Source organism: Idiotropiscis lumnitzeri, chromosome 4 (genome assembly GCF_059441095.1).
Source record: "Idiotropiscis lumnitzeri isolate Australia: NSW breed Sydney's pygmy pipehorse chromosome 4, RoL_Ilum_1.0, whole genome shotgun sequence".
Lineage (NCBI taxonomy): Eukaryota > Metazoa > Chordata > Actinopteri > Syngnathiformes > Syngnathidae > Idiotropiscis > Idiotropiscis lumnitzeri.
In genome coordinates this window covers 28807517-28829716 of record NC_142394.1, presented here as the reverse complement: position 1 = coordinate 28829716, position 22200 = coordinate 28807517, and the positions used below count along the sequence as shown (strand labels likewise).

The 22200-nt window shown below is 42.5% G+C and overlaps 3 protein-coding genes across 4 annotated transcripts; 2 read left to right on the top strand and 1 right to left on the bottom strand.

The window, feature by feature from the left end:
• Positions 1–1592: 1592 nt before the first annotated feature.
• On the top strand, positions 1593–13678 carry tbc1d14 (TBC1 domain family, member 14). 2 transcript variants are annotated; one of them, XM_088292797.1, is made up of 14 exons: positions 1606–2296; positions 3137–3839; positions 5651–5774; positions 7938–8062; positions 8765–8847; positions 8934–9051; positions 9165–9271; positions 10008–10088; positions 10182–10270; positions 10356–10427; positions 10874–11002; positions 11086–11195; positions 12142–12400; positions 12490–13678. In XM_088292797.1, exons 1-14 carry the CDS (start codon positions 2248–2250, stop codon positions 12544–12546), a joined length of 2106 nt encoding a protein of 701 aa, XP_088148923.1. In that variant the 5' UTR covers positions 1606–2247; the 3' UTR covers positions 12547–13678. The 2 variants fall into 2 exon arrangements, 1 of the variants encoding a protein (XP_088148923.1); XR_015842798.1 differs by lacking the exon at positions 12490–13678 and having other exon boundaries at positions 1593–2296; positions 10874–11006; positions 12142–12290.
• ccl36.1 (chemokine (C-C motif) ligand 36, duplicate 1) lies at positions 12735–14772 on the top strand. Its single transcript, XM_088292798.1, has 4 exons — positions 12735–12877; positions 13890–14013; positions 14082–14193; positions 14275–14772. The coding sequence occupies exons 1-4, from the start codon at positions 12854–12856 to the stop codon at positions 14366–14368; spliced, it is 354 nt and encodes a 117-aa protein (XP_088148924.1). The 5' UTR covers positions 12735–12853; the 3' UTR covers positions 14369–14772.
• A 973-nt stretch (positions 14773–15745) lies between these two features.
• Positions 15746–18316, bottom strand: cfap184 (cilia and flagella associated protein 184). The gene is given in 3 exon segments (XM_088293444.1): positions 15746–16399; positions 16598–16948; positions 17860–18316. Coding segments are annotated over 3 exon segments (1083 nt in total). The 5' UTR covers positions 18256–18316; the 3' UTR covers positions 15746–16063.
• Between the last annotated feature and the right edge of the window lie 3884 nt (positions 18317–22200).

The window sequence follows — 22200 nt, the reverse complement described above, 5'->3', positions numbered from 1 at the left end:
TTTTTATTTTATTTTTTAGATCCTAACCATGATTCTCAAGCACAAAATTCCCATCAGTGCGCCGTTGCTTGGAAATGAATACGTCAATGTTGTGTTTTGTATGTGTGGCAGGTAGAAGGCCGTGCGTTTTGAAACGGCTTTCTGATTTGGAACCCGACTCCCAACTTCAGGGTCACGCTCCCCTGTCTTTTCACAGTCATCAGACACTCAGGAATTTTTTCATATACTTTCATAAACATCATCTACAATCAGCTGTGGACAAAACATTGATTGTAGGCGACACATTGACATTATTTCCAAGCAAGCCACAGAGATGAATGGTTTTATTTAGAGCTATATAGTTTGAAGGAGAGGAGAGAGGTAGAAAAAAAAAAGCCATTGTAGACTGCATAAGCAATGTGGAGGGCTTCTCAAGAGCCCCCCAGGGTTTCTATGCAATGCCTTGGCGCTTGTAAATCTTCAAGAGTATGTGGAGAAAAGTCAGTCTTGTAGAAGTTTGCATGTTTGTTTTTCACATGACACCTGGGTTTAAAAAAACAAAACAGGAAGTCTCTGAAAATGCACCATGCAAACAACTGTCCACCTTTTTTTGGATAAACCAAAATGTTTAAGAGTGAGGTGAACGACGAGTGTGAGGGTATTTTGGCCCAATCGAAACTGTTTGCAAGTTTCGATTTTGAGCGTTGAGGTTGGGAGACGACATGTCTGTGAATGTTGTCCTTAAGAGAGACAGAAATTGTTTGTGGGGAGATTGTTGTCGATGACAATCCGACACATGAAAGCGCTTAGCTGCAAGGAACGCGTCACAGCTTTCTCCATGAAATTCTTCCGTTTTCCTATGCTGCATTTGAATGAAAAAGAAATGGCGACAAACTGTGCGATGAGAAAATGCAATCAGTGAGGGGATATGTTGTTGTCGAGTTTGGATCGCATAACCCAGCACTGAAAACTTTTCAGTCATTTCATTCCTTCCTTTTGGTTGTCCCCATCTCCCTCAAAGTAGCGTGTGTGTGCGTGTGTGTGTGTGTGCTCTGATTTCATGTACACCCTGAGTAAATGATTTTGTTTCATTGTGGATTTCATTAACATCTAATAAAAGGGTCAACCAAACATCAAACTTTGCCTCCATTCTTCAAACTTTTCCTTGACTTTTTTTTTTAATAGTACAGAACACTAGAGGGCAGATTTTGATTACCGTAAAAATCAAGTTTTCTCAACCAGCTCACTCTGTATTTTGACCATTTTAGCTGCTTCAATGCAAATATAAAGAAGCTTGCCAGATTTTTGCCTGATTTTGTAATTTTCAACTCTACAGCAAATTGTTGTCAAATTGTACATTTTATTTCTATCGTGGCAATTGTTGGCTGGTGGGTTAAATGACTTTAATTTACGATTTAAATGCTTTCTCGTATTTATATATTTTTTTTTTACAAAGGGGTACTGTAATTGAAAATCTTGACCCTCCTATGAAGTGTTGGTGCCCTCTGCTGACCGTGGAGAAAATTACATTTTAATATAACAAGCGGAAGCTCCCTCTCGTGATTATAGAAATTATCAGACTGAACTACTCGTTTAACGACGGAAGGAAAGGTGCGACAAAGAAAGTACGACATTTTGGGGGTTCATTTACCACATAACAAACGAGAATTTGAAGACTTTGAAACAAAAACCGAGGTTAATTATTTCTTATTAAAGGCTCTTTTTTGGGGCGGTGGTAAAATATAGTACGGGACTTGGCTTAATAAAATTGAAAACTAAAAATAGAATAATAAGCGAGTGTCGTAGTTTGGGAGGTCGATTAATTATGTCTTGGGCCACGGACAGGTGACTCCATCCGACGGCAACACTCAGGGCTCGATTACTCTCCGTCGCAAGTTTGTTTTAAAATGGCGGCGGAAATAGGCACACAGGTACAAGATGCGAACTAACGCGACTAAACTTATTCATTTCCCATGCTCGCCTTTCTCAACGAACACCGCGGAGGTGTTAATGTTTCGTGGAGAGCTTTCAACCTTGCTTCGGTTCCAGTGAGGAAACGCAAAAAGACAACTTAAGGTGCGAGCGAGTCCCGTTCCAAGTGTTTTTTTTTTCTTCCCCTACGTCGCTAAATGACCTCCCGTCGGTCATTTTTGTTCACGCCGAGCTGCGTTGAGGAAACGCCGGGGAGGTGATAGTGGTTTCCGCATCACCATGAAGCGCTCCAGTTTGCGGAAGACAGCCGGCCACCTGTAGCTTCGAGCGGCCCCCATGGCAAACCCGACCCACTGTGACCGGGGCAGGACCGAGAACCGCGGTGGTAGGTTGTCTTCTCTGCTTGCCATTTGTCACACACTTGCTCCCCCATGTGAGGCTCATCTTTTCACTCACATCTTTTTTAATGTACGGAAGGCAGTAGAGTTAACTTATCAATTGACTGCGTGGATTGAGATGAATGCAATGCACGTGATGTGATACGAAAAGCTTCTTGATGTCGTTCACGTGAATGTCATTAATAAAATGACACGTCTTTGAAGTCCACACATTAGACTTAATCAATGGTAAAGTAAGTACGAGACAAAGACTAAAGCACAAAGACAGAATGAACACACTCGCAAGGAGCTCCTTTTGAGTACAACTCACTCACCCGAACTCCAGCTCCTGACTTCCTGACATACATCCAACTGGCAAAAACTACTGTTCAAGTATTAATTATGCTTTATAAAGCCAGTTTATTCTCCTGTATGGTTTTATTTGTATTAAGACATTTCCGTTACTGTGAACAGGAATCTGAAATTACCTGAATTGATTACATTTGTAAATCAAGTTAATAAAATCTCCAAATACTTGTATCTTTAATCATCATTCCCCATTGAAATGAGTGGAGCTGCTGTGAGTCCGTAAGCTGTTGTCATATTAGTCGCTTTTCACAGAGGATAAAGAATAGTGAGTGTTCAAATAACGCTTAAAGGGTTATAATACCGCAGTTTTAGTTTGTCAATGGTGTTTTACATTATGTGTTAGCATTAAGGAGGGTAGAGCGATTTGGAAAAATAATTGAGATTTTTCTTTCCTCTTTCCATGCTTTTTTCTTTTAACAAACAAATTAATCTCTATTATAATAAACAATCACACAATTTAAAAAAAGCCTATTTCCTAGGTGTGTCTGGAGGAGTAATTGTGGAGAACGGTTGTGTCGTAAGAGGCTCCTCTGTCTCCGGTCATCACGACCTCTCCAAGAAGCACGTCTCTGATTCGGGCGCGGTGCTCCAAGGTGAAGCCACACCATGCCCCCCCTCAACCTCCATTTTCCAAAGCAGTCCACAGAAGCTCAGTCTCGACCTGGACAACCACAGTCTGACTTCCCAGGACTCTGGTATCCCAACTTTGGAGCTCAATGCTCCAGATCTCACAGGAGCAGACTCTCCTGCAACTTTAACGTTAGATGATGACCCCTCCGACAAGAACGGCGTGCCCAAGTCGTCCAGCTTCCCACGCAGCGGCTACGATGGCACCCGCTTCTTCAGCCCGGGCCTCAGATTTCCCGGAGCCGGCGCGAGCCACCGAACCTTGAACCGCAGCGACGACGTCTCCGTGTGCAGCGCGTCCAGCATGAGCACGGAGCTCTCTGCTTCCAACGAAGACATCTTGCATTTCACTGTCACCTCCGACTCGAGCGCCATCGTCACCTTGGAGACGGACGACAGCTGCACTGCTCCCTTCTCCGACGTTGCGCTTGCTTCGTTGCCGGGATGCTTCAAAGACTTCAGGGGCCCGGTACAAGGGAGCCCACCTGGAGTTATGAAACAGGAAGAGGATAGCAGTCAAAAGAAACTGGGATCCCTTGCCAGCTTGTTCAACAGGTAAGTCTGTTTTACTCGACGAGTAAATCACAGTATGCGGTCTGGAAAAAAAACACCTCAGCACATAGCGTCATAGAAAAACAAAACAAGAGATCTCAAAGACTTGCGCATGTTGGAGGGAATGTGGGAAGTTACAGCGTACAGACTGAGGGGCGACCGTAGCTGAAGAAAATAGGCCTGTCTGTCTAGATATGTTGATGGACCGCTTTTGTTCAAATATTGCTGCTTGAAGGTATAGAACTCTACGACTCTCAATACTATTCGTTAGAGCCGTGCAGGCAATGTTGCACGGTTGTTTTTAATTACGGCGAACTTCAACTGTTCCGTTAACACACACGCAGCAGCATTCCATACAAACGAAGCATATAGCTGAAGGAATGTTCTTAAAAGTGTTGGTTCACTTGCGCCGAAATACGCGAATGAGTCAGCACTCTGTTTGTGTATTTTAATCTTGGTGCAGCAGCTTAATCACGGCAAATCCTTTTACACTTGCTGAGAAGGGGGGCCCACTCAGCGGCCAACTTATTCCAGTATCCTCACACACTCCCATACAGTGCATTATTGTGCTGTTATCAGTGCTTTGCGTTGTAAAGTTGAACATTCCCTCGCCGCCCTTCAGACTTCTCCACCCCCCCCACTGCAAAGGGTGGAGCAGCGAAATGTTCCCTCAGTGTATCACTCCCAGGGCAAAAACTATGGGATGCGCACCTCTGGCTCTGCACTCCGGCATTACCCAACGTCCTCACTGCCAACTTTTGCGGACACTAATTTGAGCCTTTTCGGTTGGGTCAGAGCAGAATGCCAGCCCCGTCACTTTTTCTGTTCATTGACAGGTAGGAGGTCGTTTGTGGATTTGTTGTGGGTTGTTTGTGCTAGTCAGCAGGTGTGATTTAATCACAGTCGATGAAGTGGGGACAAACGCCGTTTGCGTCGAGCAGCGGTTTGATATTTGCGTCTTCTCCCGTCTTGTGACCGCTTGTCGTCGTGGTCATGTGACGCAAAGCAGCAACAACGCTGGACTTTTCCGTCTGTTTGGCTCTAAACGCTAACCCCCATCGGCTTGACAAAAATGCCTTTGTCAACATTTGTTCTGTGGCGCTCGCAAGAGCGGAAGAAGTCACGTAGGAAGCGGTGTGATTTGCAGTTGCCTCAGTCATTGATCATCTCACAGACAATGGCATGAGTCACTTTCATCTCATGACTGCATCATCCTCTATTTATTTATTTTTTTCCAACCTTTGTAAAAGAGCACATGATGAAACATGATATCATCGTCTTCACTTAAATCTACATGTTTGAGAAGAACTGCTGCCATTGGGCCAAACGTCCCCAGCGGGATCTGTCAAAATAACAATTCAAGGCGAGTCAACGTTCCCCATTAGGCTCGCGGTGAGAGTGAATGAAGTCTCTAGCTTGCTGTCATTTTTGCTATATAAAAGTCAAGTCTTGATTGGTACAACAAGCATGAGGTCAGTGAATTAACAACATGCTGGCTTTTTTTTTTTTTTTTACGCCTCCTCTTTGCGCGTGACCACTATGCTTTTTGCACCCCCTTGCCGTTCACACTTCTAATTGAAGCCTTCACTTGCACTTATATGATGCGTACGTGAAAGCAAGAGCAGGCAAATTGACACACTCAAGCGCCCTTGTATTTATTTTATTTTATTTTATTTTATTTTATTTTATTTTATTTTTTTATTTATGTATTTATTTTTATGTATTTATTTTTATTTATTTATTTATTTTGGGGGGTATGGTTTCTGAGGTTATTTAAACAAGCCCTCCTGACAAGTTTGCATTGTGCATTTCAGGAGTCTCTTTGTCCGTAAAGTGAAGGACAGTTGCTCAGTGGAGCAGCGGGATGCTGGATGGAAGCTGTTTGGCAAGGTGCCACCACGCGAGGTGCCCATCAAGGACCCGAAAAGAATACAGAAGGTAATGTTTACTTCAATTGAATACCAGTTGCTGATGAAGGCGCGTCCCTCGGACGTCCAAGTCCTACACATCTCTTATCATGGTCCAGCACACTGTCATGATAAATGCCAAGTGCTATTATGATTCGTCATCAGAGATAAAATAACATTGTTATGCAAGCTCCTTGTCAGCTGGGACATTCTAAGGGTTGATAATTACATAAGGTTTGTAAATAGTATAATTAATTAAAACCAGTAACAGCGCAGGGCTCCATCATCCCCCCCCCCTCTCTTTTTCTTTCTCCCTCTGTCTCCCTTTGTCTCTCTCGCACTGTCTCTCTTTTTCTTTCTCTCTCTCTCTCTCTCTGTCTCTCTCTCTCCCTCTCACTTTCTCTCTCTCTCTGTCTCTCTCTCTCTCGCTCTCTCTTTCTCTCTCTCTCTCTCTCTCTTTCTCTCTCTCTCTCTCTCTCTCTCATATATATATATATATATATATATATATATATATATATATATATATATATATATATATATATATATATATATATATATATATTCTCTCTCTCTCTATCCATATAGATATATATGCAGTTCAATATCAAAGTGTCGGCTGCTAACTATTTCATTGACAACAGCATGTCATTCCAACTTGCTATTGTCGCACTCCTCTGTGCGTTTTCGGAGTAAGCTCCAGACACCAAAAGGCTCCCAATCAACATGTGCTTCATAACCTGATCCGTGGCTGTAACTTCATATCCGAGCTGAGGAATCGGTTAACAAAGAAGAAAAAAAAAAAAAAAGATCTAGTGTCAAGTCTTTTGTTTTTCTGCTGCTTAAAAGATAGGCTTGGAAAACCTGTGAGGTGCTTTGGACTTTGCACAAACTGTCCTCATTAAGAAATCAGCACCTCACTGTGGTCTTTAGTCTTGTTTTTTTTGTTTCTCAACAATATAAATCCTCCTGAAATGTCGTGATCTAGTCATCGAATATGATTATCTTTTTCTCTGGGATCGATTAGAAAGGCTGTCAGGACACAGCCGAGCCCAGAGCATTTCAGTGCAGTGGCTAACGCACACACGCGCGCACACACTCGGTGGTCGCTCCAGATCTGATGCGGAGCAGCTGGCGTGAGCATCCCTCTTCAGACAGGCGGGGGAAGGGAGCCGCGCAAACGGGGGCGCCGCCGTGCGGCTGCATGTTTTCCAACGCGGGGTGTGCCCCTCGTCCGTCCCGCCGTGCTCCACGTCCGCCGGGCCTCGTGGGCAACGTCGCCAGTTGCGATCCCCTCGGGAGCAGCCATGACGTTCAGCTAATGTTCGGCAAAGACACAAACTCCCAGCTCACCCCCACTGGAGGATCGGCGTCGTGCGCGGAACGACTGCGTTCATGGTGAGTTAGCGTTGTGGATACCGGGAGGGAGGCAAGCGGCTTCCTTTGCTTGTTGGGTGGGCGGAAGGATGCCTCCGATTTCACACAATGGCCCCTTTGAGTTCCTGGAAGGTGCTTTGTGTTGCTTGTAGCAAGGAGCAGGTGGATGACTCAGACGTCTGCAAAAATAAAAGCACAGGGAGTCTAATTTCAGCAAACATTAAATAGAAGGGCACCACTGAGTAATTATCACTCTTTGTTTTGAAAATGATTTTCATGTTAACGTTGCGTCACTGTCGCGACGGCCTGCCTTTGTTTTTATTTTGAAATTTCTTTTCACGTGTTGGCGCCAAAGTGCACAACACGTTTACTTGCTCGGCTGTAGCTTCACGCTAAGTGCTTCATAAGGTTTTTATAGCTTCTATTAAATCCGAGTTCATCTTTTTTTTAATGTTGCCCCTCTTGGATTTGTGCTTTTGCGTTCAGGCTGTCCTCTCAAAACCTGACAAATGGGAAAAAAAAAATCCAATTAACTTCATCAGTCTTCCATCGTGAGCACATTCAAAGTGTGTCGGCACGCTAAGCTGATTGCCGGTCACTCCGTCTGAATTATTAAGTAGCGACGTGCACACACAGAGATGTGTGTGTGCGTGTGTGTGATCATATTGCTCTTGACCTATTTGCAGTAGCGCTCGACTTAAACCATAAGAAGATGCGTGATCGGCTAGCGCATGTCCGCTCGCGCTCGTCAGATGTTGGGAACCCAGAAAAACTCAATTGATTCATTTGTGCAATTCTGTGACTTTTGCTTTGTCAGGAATATGAAACAAAGACTGGCAGAGCTGGACACGGCAATCGGACGTCCCCCAGGCAGAATGTGAGGAAGAACCTGGACTTTGAGCCTCTCTCCACCACCGCTCTCATACTGGAGGACCGACCCGCGTATGTAAACACGCTATCAGTTTTGCTTTGCTCAGAGATGATGAAAGCACACTGTTGCTTTTTTTTTTAATCTTCACATTCCTCACATTCTTCCCATCTTTTATCTTCCACCAAAAGTTATTTGTGACCTCAAAACACTACAGTCAATCTAAAACCTTAAAGTGGAAGTCAAATCTAAAATTTTCTTTACAATATGTTCTACTGTTAACACCTTCACTTTTTTAAACATTTTCTTCTGATTAATATCGCTTTTGTGGAATATGATTGAATAAAAAAAGAAAAAAATGCAGCCATTTTTCTCCTTCCTTTTTGCCTTGTACTGCCACTTGGTGTCAATTGAAATTGACATCACAGTGCCTAAGGGCTCCGGTAATAACCATCACAACGCCCGTTCACTTGGTTTGGTCATGTAACGGCACTGTGATGTCATTTTCAGTGGACAGCAAGTGACAGTGCGAGGCAAAATGGCCGCCCGCTGAGACAAACTTTCAATTTTTTTTTGCTTAATTCTGATTCAACAAACACAATTGGAATCAGAATGCTGTGTTTAGACTAGTGGGGTGCAAATAGAACATATTGTTAAAAAGAAAAAGCATACATTGTACTGCTTTGTCAAAGTGGGAACAAACACTTCCTGTTGGTGCGGCATAGCCCCAAATCTCACCAACTCACTGCATGGGTTTCAATGTTTCAATATTCCAGTAATCTTCCAGCCAAGCCGGCCGAGGAGGCAGAAAAACACAGGCAGCAATATGAAGAGATGGTGGCCCAGGCCAAGAAGAGAGGTACTAACTGTTAACTTTCTACGCTCTCGCATCCTTCCTGGTTGTCTCCGCATGCCTCTTTGTCATCGTCGTTGTCGTTGTTGTAGAGCTAAAGGATGCCCAAAAGAGGAAGAAGCAGCTGGAGGAGCGCTGCAAGATGGAGGAGAGCATTGGCTCAGCCGCTCAGTCGTGGAACCAGGAGATCTTGCCCAACTGGAGCACCATGTTAGTCATTCGCAAGCTTGTCAGCCGTGCCGTTCAGTCGCATCCATCGCAATTGGGAGAGCGTCGTAGGGCTCGAGTCCACCTTTGACCTCTGCGCTGCCTTCCCTCTGCAGGCGCACGTCGCGACGAGTGAGGGACCTGTGGTGGCAGGGCATCCCGCCCAGCGTCAGAGGCAAAGTGTGGAGCCTGGCCGTGGGCAACGAACTCAACATCACTCATGGTACTGCTGCTCAGTGTTAGGCCTCAACGATTCCGTTGCGGCGTCGAAGAATGCAATTTGGAAAGGATTCGGGTTTGCACAGGAGAAAACATTTCATACCCCCCTAGTCTCCGGCTGCTGCAACAAAGCGCTATACACAACGTACAATATTCTTGTTGTGTTTATTTTTTCACATTAAACTCCAATTAGTGTGTCCATAGAATGAGGTCACGATAGTTTTTTTTAGTGAGTAACAGCAAACATTTGAAGTGCTTCAATTTCCTTGAAATTAAAAAAAATATATATGTAAATGTATTTTATATAAATACATCAGAGCACCACTGCCACCTACTGTAGTGGATGTGTGATTACGCTTTACTTTCGTACGTGTTTTAGAACGACTGGGTTCGCATTAGCATTTACATATTAAAACAAGTCTGGTATTGTATATTGTAATTCAGATGAATTAAAAAAAATAATATACATGGGAAGTGGACTTTGGAAAAAAAACAAAACACATATTGCAATCACAATACTGAGGAAAAGAAATTGCAGCAACGAGTGTGTGCGCGTGTGTGTCTGTGTGTGCATGCGTGGCCAGCCTCCTCTCAGGGCTACTCGCAGATTTGTCTCCATGCCACACAGTGCAGCCGCACAAAAAGAAATTTATTGATCTTCCGAGACTGATAGAAAGTCCACCCAGTGCATTTGTAGTTTCATATCACGGTAATGACCGTCCTTTTATCGGCCCACACAGAGCTTTATAACATCTGCCTGGCGCGGGCCAAAGAAAAGTGGAGAAGCACAGCAGCCAGCGCACCTCAGGCTGAAAGCCAAGGTCCGTATGCACAACTCACCCCACGAGTGACCCCCGCGACTCTTTTACGATGGATCTCATTTATGGTGATGTTGTGCCCCCTCCCTCCCTCAGATGCGGGCTCGTCCAATCGGGAGTCGAGCTTGGAGCTGATCAAGCTGGACATCTCCAGAACATTCCCGCACTTGTGCATCTTCCAGCAGGTCGGTGGGAGGCACCGCATTCCCCACCTGGGGTTGGATCGCCGCTTCTTAAGCCTGATTGCATCGTTCTGTCTTTGTCGTCAAGGGCGGGCCCTATCATGACGTGCTTCACAGCATTCTGGGAGCCTACACTTGCTATCGGCCAGATGTCGGCTATGTAAGTGCTACTTTGCCAACTTCACTTCGTATAAGTCAGCATTTTCTTTTATGTTTTGCCAAATTTATTTTTTCCAACGATTCAGGCATATATTCTTTATCCTCTGCGTAAAATGACATGGTCTCATTACTGCGTCTTATTGAGCCTCTCCTTCGTGTCTATGTGTCTCTTATGATGTTGCCACTTTATTTACATTTTTGTCTGAAAGCAGTCAACCTTTGTGAAAGTTCAAGGGGGGGCAGCATTGACTTGAAACTTCACATGTCGCCCCCGACATATCGCGTGTGATAAGCGTGTGTGATTGTGGTTGGAATGACTTGATTGATTTCCTCTGAGTGCGACTCAAATGAAAGCGTTCGTCGGCCGACCTTATCCTGTAAAGTCCGGATGACATCAAGTGCCACTTTTAGATCTGATACGACGTACGTGGCTTTTTGCCTTTGCAGGTGCAGGGAATGTCGTTCATCGCGGCAGTGCTCATCCTGAACCTGGACACGGCCGATGCCTTCATCGCCTTCGCCAACCTGCTCAACAAACCTTGTCAGATGGCCTTCTTCCGAGTGGACCACAGCCTTGTCGGTGCACGAGAAGATAAGATCACGGTTGACCTCGGCCAGCCGCGTAGTGCTGATGTGTGTTTCATCTTGTGTGGTTGCAGATGTTGACGTACTTTGCTGCATTCGAGGTGTTCTTTGAAGAAAACCTACCAAAGCTCTTTGCACATTTCAAGAAGAACAACCTAACCCCTGATATTTATTTGATTGACTGGTGAGTCTTCTTTTTTTTTTTTTTTAATATTTTTCAACACTGACTTGAAAATGCTTTGCGACATTATCATGGCGTCTGCCTTCAGGCGCTTGTTTTGAGTTGCTGAGAAAACAGGAAATGGCTGTTTGTGCGGGCGGGCGGTGGTTTCGGCAGGGGGTCTGTGTCGCTTTGAAAATTTCAGACATTTCCGTTTTGAATTTCACACACAAAACATGCTGGTTTTCCTGCCATTAATTCTCCTTTCCGTGATAGCAAAGTGTTGATAGCAAAATTTCACTTATTTTAATGTTTGTGGTATTTGGATTTTAGGTGAAGTTTTTGAACAAACCTAAAATGCGCTCCAACTTGTTCAAGTGAACTTAATTTGACCTCCAAACTTTTGGATGTCTGTTTGTTTGCGTAGTTTTTACACAAGTTGCTGCTCAAAAAGGAGTCGTTGAAAAACGTACATGACGTATAGATTCATCAATGACACTAAAAGGTTTGATTCCAGTTGTAGAATATAAACACTTGTGGCACTGAGTGAATTAATAATAGGATTTTTTAAATGTATGTTTTAGCCGAATCCTGATCACTGATTAATTAATAAAAACACATTTTGTTCTAAAACACTTAGAACAATAAAGATATGAAGTACAGGCAGAAAATGTGAAATTGGAAAAAAAAAAAGGATTTTTTCAGTATTTAACTTTTTGAACGAGGCAATCATCTGCAAAAATTGACCTATTTTTGGTACAATGTGTAAAAAAAACACTTATAAAATGGCTAATATTAGCATATTAATCATTTGGGCCCTAATTACGGAAATATAATTTTTCGTAGTCATATATAACAATTCACTCACACTAGCCAAGTGGTATACAGTAAAAAAAAAAAAAAAAAAAATCACATCATCTCTTCGTGGATGTTCTCCATAAATGATGTGCTCCTCCACTCCTCCTTCCAGGATCTTCACCTTGTACAGTAAGTCTCTGCCACTGGACCTGGCGTCTCGCGTGTGGGACGTCTTCTGCCGAGACGGCGACGAGTTCCTGTTCCGCACGGCGCTGGGCCTGCTGCGCCTCTTTCAGGACGTTCTGACCGGCATGGACTTCATCCACATGGCCCAATTCCTCACCCGCCTGCCCGAGCTAGTCCCCGCCGAGCAGCTCTTCCAGCACATCGCCGCTGTCCACATGAGCAGCCGCAACAGGAAGTGGGCGCAGGTAGGCCAAAACGCAGCGGAAGAGTTTTTTTCTAAATGTATTTTTATAAATCCATGCCGATATTTTTGACGAGACTGTGTCCTGTTTAGGTTTTGCAGACGTTACAGAAAGATCCAGAGCGAGGCAGTCCCGTGCTGAAGCGCTGATGTGCGGAGGAAATACATCATGGAAAAGACTGAACTTGTGTCTTTCAATGCAGCAACGTCGATGTCGACTTCGACGGGGACCCGTGTGTACCGGAGCAGGGGTGCCTTACTTAATGAACTTCCCAGCGGAGGAGCCACAACACGACACACTCCCGGACCCCGAGGGACCACCAAGATGCTAGTTTATCATGTCCACTTTGTCACTCAGTTGTCATTAACGGCTGTTTGTCTTTTTTTTTTTCTTTTTTTTTTTTAAGGTGACTCCCTGAACGCCTCGTCTGGAGGCAATTGTGGTGTTGTATGTTACATGTGGAAATCCTCTGGAAACGAGGTCAGAAGCTGCCTTTCAATATTTGCGGGACATTGCGTAACTAACGACTTGGTTTCATTTGACATTTCAGCTTGTTAGTCTTTTATTTGTGTGAGGTGTTTATTTATTGAAAGGGGCTATCTGCTGCAGGTGCTTTTTCTTTGGAGTTTCCAAAACAAAAATCCTCACAGTCCCGTCGGGACTTATTTCTTCATCTGGACTGTTCAAGATGTTGCACTGTCCATTGAAGCTGTTGTCCATTTTACACTTGTGTTATCGTGCGTGAACTTGGGGGTTCGATTTATTTTATTTTTTTTAATTTATTTTTTTTTATTCCAGTTGTGGCACTTGATCGGCATCCATTGCTCAATTTGATGACATGCTGTGGGTTAACAGGAAACTTTATATATATATATATCTTTTTTTTTTTAATATTGTCTGCGTGGTTTTGCACTTCCTCCCCAAGTGCAGCAACCCACCACAGAACTGCAATAACACTTTTTTGCACATTGGCCCTGTGGGTGCATCACGAGTCCTATCTCAGGCTCTTTAAAGTTTGGTTATGTGTGGTCTCTATATATGTGCTTGTGTGTTCAATTATAGTTCCAGATTGAGACGCACACCTCGGTTAATCCTTTGTTACATGCGACATTGGCTCGTTTGATCAGATCACCAATGAAATGAATGTAAACTGTGATTGCACTGTTATGTCTTTGATTTGCTGTCCTCTTCAGCTTTTGTTTTTTTTTTTTTTGCTTTGAACTGGCCGCTGGAGGGAAATGAACATGTCATTTGACCAAATAAAGGACTTGCAAATCCTCATAGTGTTAATATTGTACACTGATGTCTATATGAGGGCGACAACCGCAAGTGCATTTGGTTTCCGCTGCAGCTTTCAAAGTGGAGTGGAAAGTTTGACGTCACAAGCAACTAAAAGTCGTGTCAAAACCGCAACAAGTGCCCACCTTCTTCCACAATGTAGATAGTCCTGTGTCGTATATATAAATATGACGGTGAGTGCTTTCTTTTTTAGGAGCACCGTGGCCACTTTCATCACCATCATCAAGATCTTTGGAAGGCAAGCACCATGAGGAGCATGCACGTCGCCCTGCTTTGCGCGCTGGCAGCTGCGTCGCTTTCATTCGTCGCCTGCAACAGTGAGACTTTGTACATTTGTCTTTGCATCCTTTCGCTCCACAAATTTGATTGCGTTTTCATTGGCCAGATTCCATCGGCCCGGAAGATTGCTGCTTTAAACACTACCCACGAAAACTGAACCCCAAAATCATCGAGTCCTATTACGTGACTGACGTCCGATGCCCCGTAATGGGAGTCATGTAAGTTTCTTCTAATTATTTCATGACATTTTTTAATCTTAAAATTGTTGTCCCGGCATTTCCAATGTTATCCCTTTACAGTCTGGTGACCAAAAAGAAACATCACATCTGTGCCAACCCGACTCGTCCCTGGGTGGTCAGAATCATGCAGTCTTTGGACGAATTTGTCCTCTGATATGTCCGCCTGCTTGCCTCCATCCTTCTGAAACTCCTTGTCCCCATTTGCCTACTCCTCTTCATTGGCTAACAAACAACGAACAGTAGTCTTGTGCATCTGGCTTCTGTTTTAGGTCAACTTAACTTGCCACTGACTTTGTTTTATCATTAGAATCTCTTTAGTTGTATGTATCTTTATGTAAAAGCAGATGCAAATGGCATATTAGAGACGCCAAGCAAATAAAAAAATCAATTTGGGAGTCAACACATTTAAATTGTGCTTTTAAATGATACAAAACTTGTCGACGCTGACATGTGCAAGGCGTGATTACATTGGACAATGCTGCCATCTGCTGGTTAATAATGAAAATGCATTTTTTTTATGGCTGATCTTATCTGGCTTATAAATACAGCTTCAATGAACTCATTGTTTCGCGACATTTCTAACATTTGTTCCATGATGTTATATTAATTTTGAATTTGAATGATTATGAATTTTCCATCCTCCAACTGGATGGAATGAGGAAAACCTACAACTAAGTTTGATTAAAAATATATAGCAAACTGCACTACAATCAATAATAAGCATCTTTTGAGAGTATGATGTATTTAATATACAATATTTATTTTTTCGTCATGCTATTAGATACATTTTGATTTGGAACTTCTTTAGCAGTTTTGCATTTTTAATTATAGTTTTTATTTCGAGTTTTGTTTTTTAAATTTAGTTAGTTTTTGGGGTGGGTTGGTTAGTTTTTATTAGTTTTCGTTTTTCAAAAACCGTTTTAGTTTAGTTTTTTTTTAAATAGTGTTTTATAAGTGTTAATGCTTTAATAATAAGACCATGGTAAGTAGAGTGCAGTGAAAAGTCCACAAAAATATTTCAAAACATTTTGATAACAGGGTACAGTTTACAGACTTTGAATCGCAGTGAGGGCCGTGCATATCGCTTCTAGTTAGATGCAGGCTAAGAAGAGAATAAAGCTAAGATGCTTTGTTTGCCAAGTTGCCAACTTTTAAAGTTCATTTGTGGATTGAATTCCTGTTGAGAAGTATTAAACCTGGGTGAACAGTGTAGCATTTTTATAGACTGTATATATACGTTCATATATGAAAGAAAAAAAAACTTTTGCAGGTGAGCCGTTCAATCCAAGGCCACTCACGAACGCGTTTCTGAGGGGCGACGTCATTTGCTGGATCTTTTTTATTGGCTGCTGTTTGATGATGTCACTTCGGCGCGACAAACATGAAGAGGACTACAACTTCCATATGACTGTTCGACCTTTTCTTCTTTCAGAAAACGGCCATCCCGTTGATATCCAAACAAATGCTCTCAAAATCAACACCAAAGGCTTGTGTATAAAATTATTTGGCAAAGACGAAAACAAAGCACGTTTTCTCCACAATTATAGTCAGTTTTGTTAACGTAAAATGTCGTTTCAGTTAGTTTTCGTTTTTCTTAATCATTTTAGTTTTTATTCAAATTCGTTAACTCAAATGTTTTTTTCAATTTTAGTTTCCGCTATTTCGTTAGTTTTCGTTTACTAAAATAACTTTGCTCCCAGCAGAAGTTTAGTGTCCCAATAAACAAAAAAGGTTGTCTGCTTAGCTTAGTGCTAACAAACTATGCAAAATGTCACTGACATGCTAACAGTTAACATGTCAATCAAAGATAAATTACTTGCATAGTCTCGCAACAAATTAAACGAGTATCTCAAGCTACCGATGTAAATGAATTCCATCTTAAAACTGACGACTACGATGAAGCAATTTCTTCTCGCCGACGTTTGAGCTTCTCCAGTTTGTCCCGCAGTCGTTGGGCATCGCTCACAGTGACCCCGAAGTCCTGCAAGAGGAGCGTGTTCCCCAGCAGTTCCCGCGTCTGCTTCAGCTCCACGTTTTCCCGCCGCAAGCCACCGCTGGCCCGCTTGGTCCGGGCCAGCAGGTCCTTCCTGGAGGTCAGCGCAGCCTCCAGCTGGGCCAGCTGCTCCCGCTTGGCCTTCACGTCCGTGTGACTCCAGTGCAGCTTCTCATTCATATTTGACAGCAACTGCGAAAGGAGAAGATGAAGAAAATATGCCTGTGAGTATTGTTGCATTGTCTGTCTACATGTGCTGCTCTCTATTTGTATTTAAATGTCTGTTTCTTAAAGGGTTATAACTGATGCTACCTGTTAGCCGGGCTATGGCATTTTGCATTGATTGTTAGCATTAAGCTAAGTGAACTTTCCTAAGGAAGGACTTTACACCTCCAATGTGCGTTTCATGTTCTTCTGGAGCTTGGAGGCCTCTTGACTCCTCCGCTCATCCACTTTCCTCTGCTGCATCCTTTGGACCAGGAGCTGCTTAAACTGCCGTTCCAGGAGATCCCGCGTCTCCTCTGTCTCCTGCTCGCCGAGCTCCGCTTCCAGCCGGACCACCCTGCTCTCTATCCCGGCATGGATCAGACGCAGCTTCCTCAGCTCTTGACGATGGAGCTGCTCAGACCCCAGCGCAGCGTCCACCTTGGCTCGCGCCGCTCCCGGTGACAAATGACCTCTTAGCAGCGAGACGGCCAGCTTCCTCTTCCACGTCAACAGGGATCGCCATTCATCCTCCACCTGGGAACAAACAATGAAAAAAGGTAATTTGCAATAACTACATTCAAATATGTTGTCAGTGTATTTAAGTAGATTTTTTCCCCGGACATCTCTACTTGAGAATTTAATTTCTACTCCTGACATTGTCAAAGTAGGCTTTCTTCAGGGACAGGGACAATCTAAAACGCTTCATGTGATCAATCATCACCAGAATTTATGCACTCATTTCTACTTATGCCCACATCAACCTCTAAAATTATTAGAACGATCTCCCAAAGAATTTTGGACTTTATTTTTCTTAAGTACTCACCCCAAATTAATTATTTTTCTATTTATTTTTTGCTGATAATCTGCAACTGATGTGGTCTAACGCTGTCTACATGTCCTGGTAATTATTGTGACATTTTAGCGCATGATTGCTGAAATGTTGAATTGGTGGCAAAAACCGTCTGAGAGGAACCATCTTCAGATTAAATACTCTACTGCATGTCAATTTGGCTTTCTGTCCTCTGATTGGATTAGCAGGGAATCTTGACGTTACTTTTGGAATCCAGATGTAGCCCGACAACGCCCAACTCTCAAGTGGATGTTTCCAGAGAACATTTTGTAACAATTGATGACTTCTTTATGACACAAGACAATGTAAAGCTCATTTACGTTCATGTTAAGCGTTTTGGACTGTACCTTTCTTTAAAAAAAAAAAACTAAAAAAGACGTGCGCTTCACAGACTCGCCGCTAGACGGTGTCAGTTCACGTTGCACGTTCCTTTGCAGTGAAAGGACAATATTAGTCTCTTAGTTAATAATCACCAACAAATCCCATCGAAGTCAAGTGTAAGAGTTCGAGATTCCAGGACAGTCATCTGTTTTTAATTAATTTAAAAAATACCTTTACAAAAATTGAATTGTCTAGCTAGTCACAATCTTGCTACCTGAGTGAGCTCCTTTTGGTTGTTTAGCCTCAGCTCCTCTTCTTGCCGCTGAGCTGTCTCCATCTGGCAAGCCCTCTGCCTCCTCAGCTCCACCAGGCGCTCCAGGCAGTCCTGGTACTCTTTCACATCCGGGTCGGGGTCTTGTTCATGGGGGGTCGTCGCCCACAAATGGACGGCCATCTGTGCCTGCAGCTCCATGTTGCGCCGGCTCACTCGGTGGTTCTCCTCTTCCAGCTCTTGCAGGAGGCGCATGGAGTCATTTTTCTTGTCTTTACCATCTCTGTCAAGATTCTCTCTTTTACTTGGGCTTTCTGTTTCTGGTTCAAGAGGGTACACATAATTCCCTTTGTTGTCCTGCACCTGACTTTCTAACAAATCCTCTGGCCCGGTAGACATCTCTTTTTAATTTAAAACTCTCCTTAAATGCATAATCAAGTGTATGTTAAGTTCGAGGACTGGCACGTCCCTTAAGCAAATCGAGTTGCGTTGTTTCGGTTGTCGTGGTAACAAGCCGGCTCACTCTATGAAACTGTAATGACAAATAGTCGCCACATGGGGGCAGTGTTTAAAAAAAAATGAAAACAGTGATGCTCGAGATCGATCATTGAAATACTAAAACAGTGTCCAAAATCATATTGAATAGCGTTTTTTTTGTTGCTGAATATTATTTTGGCTTTTACGTTTAGTTTTAAGTTTTTAAAGTTTATTTTTCTTATTTTGACTTAAGTGCTAAGGCAGCCCATAGCTCAGGTTGATGTTTATACTACCATTAGTACTTCAACTACTACTGCTTCTATTACTCCTATTACCAATATTATTAATAATAGTCAAGTCAATTTTATTATTTTTTTATAATAAATTGTGAATTATAAATTGACTTGAAATGATAATAATACTAATAGTAATGATACTTTTTGAAAATATGTTTATTTTGGTTATAAGGCTCAAACATGCTTGACTACCCAGCAAGTAACTACTTCATTTTGCTGCGTTATACTTGAGATGGGATTTTGTCAAGTTACGTAGTTATATTAATTTATGTTGAATCTTATGTTGAATGTTTTTATCTTAAAAAATTAACTAAGAATGTAGGATCTAGAGATTTAGCTTCACTGCTATTGAAAATGTTCTTTTCAATGAATTTAGTTTTTATTATAAAATATTTGATAGATTTTAAATTGTATGACATTAACATTCAAAAAAGACAATTGTGTCATATAATATTCAAAGTCGAAACCAGGTCAGCAGATATTTAAATGTATGAACTAGTTGTTTGTGTGTGTGCGTGTGTTTTCCACGACAAATTAAATGTCAAATCAAAAAAATAATTCAAACATGAAATCATATTTCAAAAGAGATTTTTCTCCAGTGTTCTTATTTCTCATTTCACACAGTTTTATTCTTCAATGTTACATTTATAGTCCTATGTCTGATGTTGTTGATGGTCTCATTTAGTGAATAGCTGTGTGTTTTTTTTATGTTTTCTACTGACTTTTTGTCTCACTGATTGAGTCTAGTTGTGTATTGTTTCCATCAAGCGCAGGTGCACGCAATGATACCCACTTGAACGCTTGCACCTGTGCTTCTCCCTATAAATTATCTCGGTGGCCGACGCTCTGTTTCTGTGTTGCTCTTGCGGTGTTGTGGTGTATGATTTATATGCTTGTTTTTATTTTCAATTTTTTTGGCAGCCTTTGGCCAACCAAAAGCAATTATCTTGCATTTTATTATTTATTTATTTTTACACTCCACATGTTTTCCATGTACAGATGTTTAGTTCACAATGACATTTCAAGTAGGTTGCCCGAAAAACACATTGTGGACTTGTCTAGACGTCCCGACTTTCAACCGCAGCTTTAAAGATGATCAGCGGTGCTAAAAGTGACACCGAATGTGAGAAGTTGCTTTAAAAAGACACAGGAGCTCACGTTGGAACTTGGGGAGCACCGTGGTTTCATATTCTCTCGAGCCGCAATCACGCAGGCTGCTGGAATAAAAATAAATAAATAAATAAATAAAAAATACTGACTGTAAATTAAATTAAATTAAAACTATATTAACAAAATGTTCCTGCGATAATACAATCTGAAAGTACATCAAAGCCATTTGTGCCAAACTAAAAAACATTTCCAAATGTGAAAAAATAGGAAAGCGCACATTTTAAAAATTTAAAGCCCAACATTCATGAAAAAGCATTGTTTCGTGGAATTTAAAAAAATATATAATTTGTTATCATGACACTGCTATGTGTCCATTGCGCGTGTGTGCGTGTGTGTGTGTGTGTGTTACCTGCAGCGTAAAATCTTTCTGCCACATGACACAGACACTGACCATGAGACCACCCACGATGTGTCAGACCACCATCTGTGAGACAACTGCGTGATCATTTGAAGAAGACACATCCTACAATATAATACAAACAAATAGCGAAACGTATCCTAACGACCAAATAGAAATCGGCCAAATGAACCGAAACGACTTTTCAAATTCTCTTTCAAGATCTCATCACGCTTAAATCCTGCCAGAAAAAAAAAAAAGATTTGATTTGATTATTGTTCTTATGTGAAATATGTTTCGTGTTCAAATCAAACTTTGCACATGTTGGGAAAAGGGTCAAAGGTCACCTCCCGCAGCCTGAAATCGCATTGGTTTCGGTTCAAATCAAACTAGACAGAGTTCATCGAGACGCACACACACACACACACACGCACCCCCGCACACTCTCACACTACCGTTCTGCTCGTCCACCACCTGGACGTGCCGGGTTTGTGTTACCCGCTTCCCCTCCCCCTGAGCCTTTTGCCTTTTGATGGCTGCCTCCAGTTCTCCCAATTCAAACAACTTCAAGAAAAAGAAAAAAAAAAACGTCACTTTGGTGCCCTCGCTGTTATAAATCACACGAGTCCACTTGAACATGAAGTCAGCAGGCAAGAGACGATAAAGTCAGGCAAGTGGAAATTAGCAAACGCCAGTTCCTCTTTTTATGGAAATTGAAATAATGCGCAATAAAGCATACAGTCAGTAATAAGCAGTAAATGTTTTTATGACAACAGAAAAAAAAATATTCTTGCGTTTGGACGTGTTGAAGAAATGTGAAGAGCGCAAGCCGAATGTTGTGGCGAGGCCTGGCTGCTCTCCATTCGTCCTAATCTGAGCTGGATTGTGTTGCCGTGGCGGCGGCATGCGGGCCACGGATGGCGGGGATTGACCCTCGGCCGCTCAGGTTAACAGGTTAACGTTCGGCAACTCCCCAAAAACAAAAAAATCTGCTCCGACCTTGAAGCTATATATTTTAAAAGCAGCTCCGATCAGACAATGACATCGCAATCTGTCAAGCACGCCGTGCAATCTTTTTCTTTTGTGTTCCTGCTCGCATTGTGTAACACCTCGGCAACGTACGATACTTGAATAGTCCAACGTCTGCGGCTTTATATTATTACGTACCGTAATATTTATTTTGCACTAACTAGACTGTTGCTACTGCTGAACTCCGCTATCCTCTTTTTTTTTTTCAATATTCGTAGTTTTACAATTGTTCTAATGTACATTTCCTTCAATATTCATCTTTTTTTTTTTTTTTTTAAACTTTATAAGTGATGGGTGACTTGCAAAGTGTGCATATTATAATGTTGAATGTTGAATCTTTATCCGATAGAAATGTTAGTCAACTTAGATTGAACTAAATATAAATTTAGTTTTACTTTTTATGTTAATAGCAATTATCCCTCAAACATTTCTAGTTGGTTCAGAATTCTGCTTCTCACCTCCTTCACGCACCAAAATATGCTCCCTCTTCCATGTTCCAGTTCTGTTCAATGTAATTATGTTCATCCCTTTTTTTTTTTTAAATTGTTCAAAATATTCCTCTAATAGACGACAAATATGGATTGCGACTTTCCCCTGCCCAAACATTGTGCGGCCTCGTCTATGAACGTCCTTCTCCCGAACGGTAGTAGTTTGTGCGTGGGGAGACGTGTGAACAACATGGCCGTGCACGGTCCGCGCCAGCCAGGCTTAAGTTGTCTGTTAGTGTCTGTGTAAGTGTGTGCCTTCGGGGACTTTGGGGGGATCAAACGCTCATGTCGTCAGGCGCTGCCGATAGGAGACGACCGCTGACAGGTGCTTCCTGCAGGCCCAGTGTGGCAGGTGCTCACACACACACGCACAATCTGAAGGGCAGATAGTTTGCCTCTCAGACATGCTTGTGCACACACTGACCCATATACACTTTGTTGCTTTCTGACGATGACCAGCCAGCCAATCGGCAGCCACCGCTTCGAAAACATGGCTGCTGAGCTCTCCCATCTGTCTTTATGTATAACACACACACACACACACACA

What these genes read in the sequence shown, in the direction of transcription:
- ccl36.1 (XM_088292798.1), top strand. Translation starts at nt 12,854, where the DNA reads ATGTGGAAATCCTCTGGAAACGAG. An exon ending in GGAAATCCTCTGGAAACGAG is followed by an intron (nt 12,878 to 13,889) that starts GTCAGAAGCTGC and finishes TTTCTTTTTTAG; the next exon opens with GAGCACCGTGGCCACTTTCA. An exon ending in TTCATTCGTCGCCTGCAACA is followed by an intron (nt 14,014 to 14,081) that starts GTGAGACTTTGT and finishes TTCATTGGCCAG; the next exon opens with ATTCCATCGGCCCGGAAGAT.
- tbc1d14 (XM_088292797.1), top strand. Translation starts at nt 2,248, where the DNA reads ATGGCAAACCCGACCCACTGTGACCGGGGCAGGACCGAGAACCGCGGT. An exon ending in CTTGCCAGCTTGTTCAACAG is followed by an intron (nt 3,840 to 5,650) that starts GTAAGTCTGTTT and finishes TGTGCATTTCAG; the next exon opens with GAGTCTCTTTGTCCGTAAAG. An exon ending in GATATTTATTTGATTGACTG is followed by an intron (nt 11,196 to 12,141) that starts GTGAGTCTTCTT and finishes TCCTCCTTCCAG; the next exon opens with GATCTTCACCTTGTACAGTA.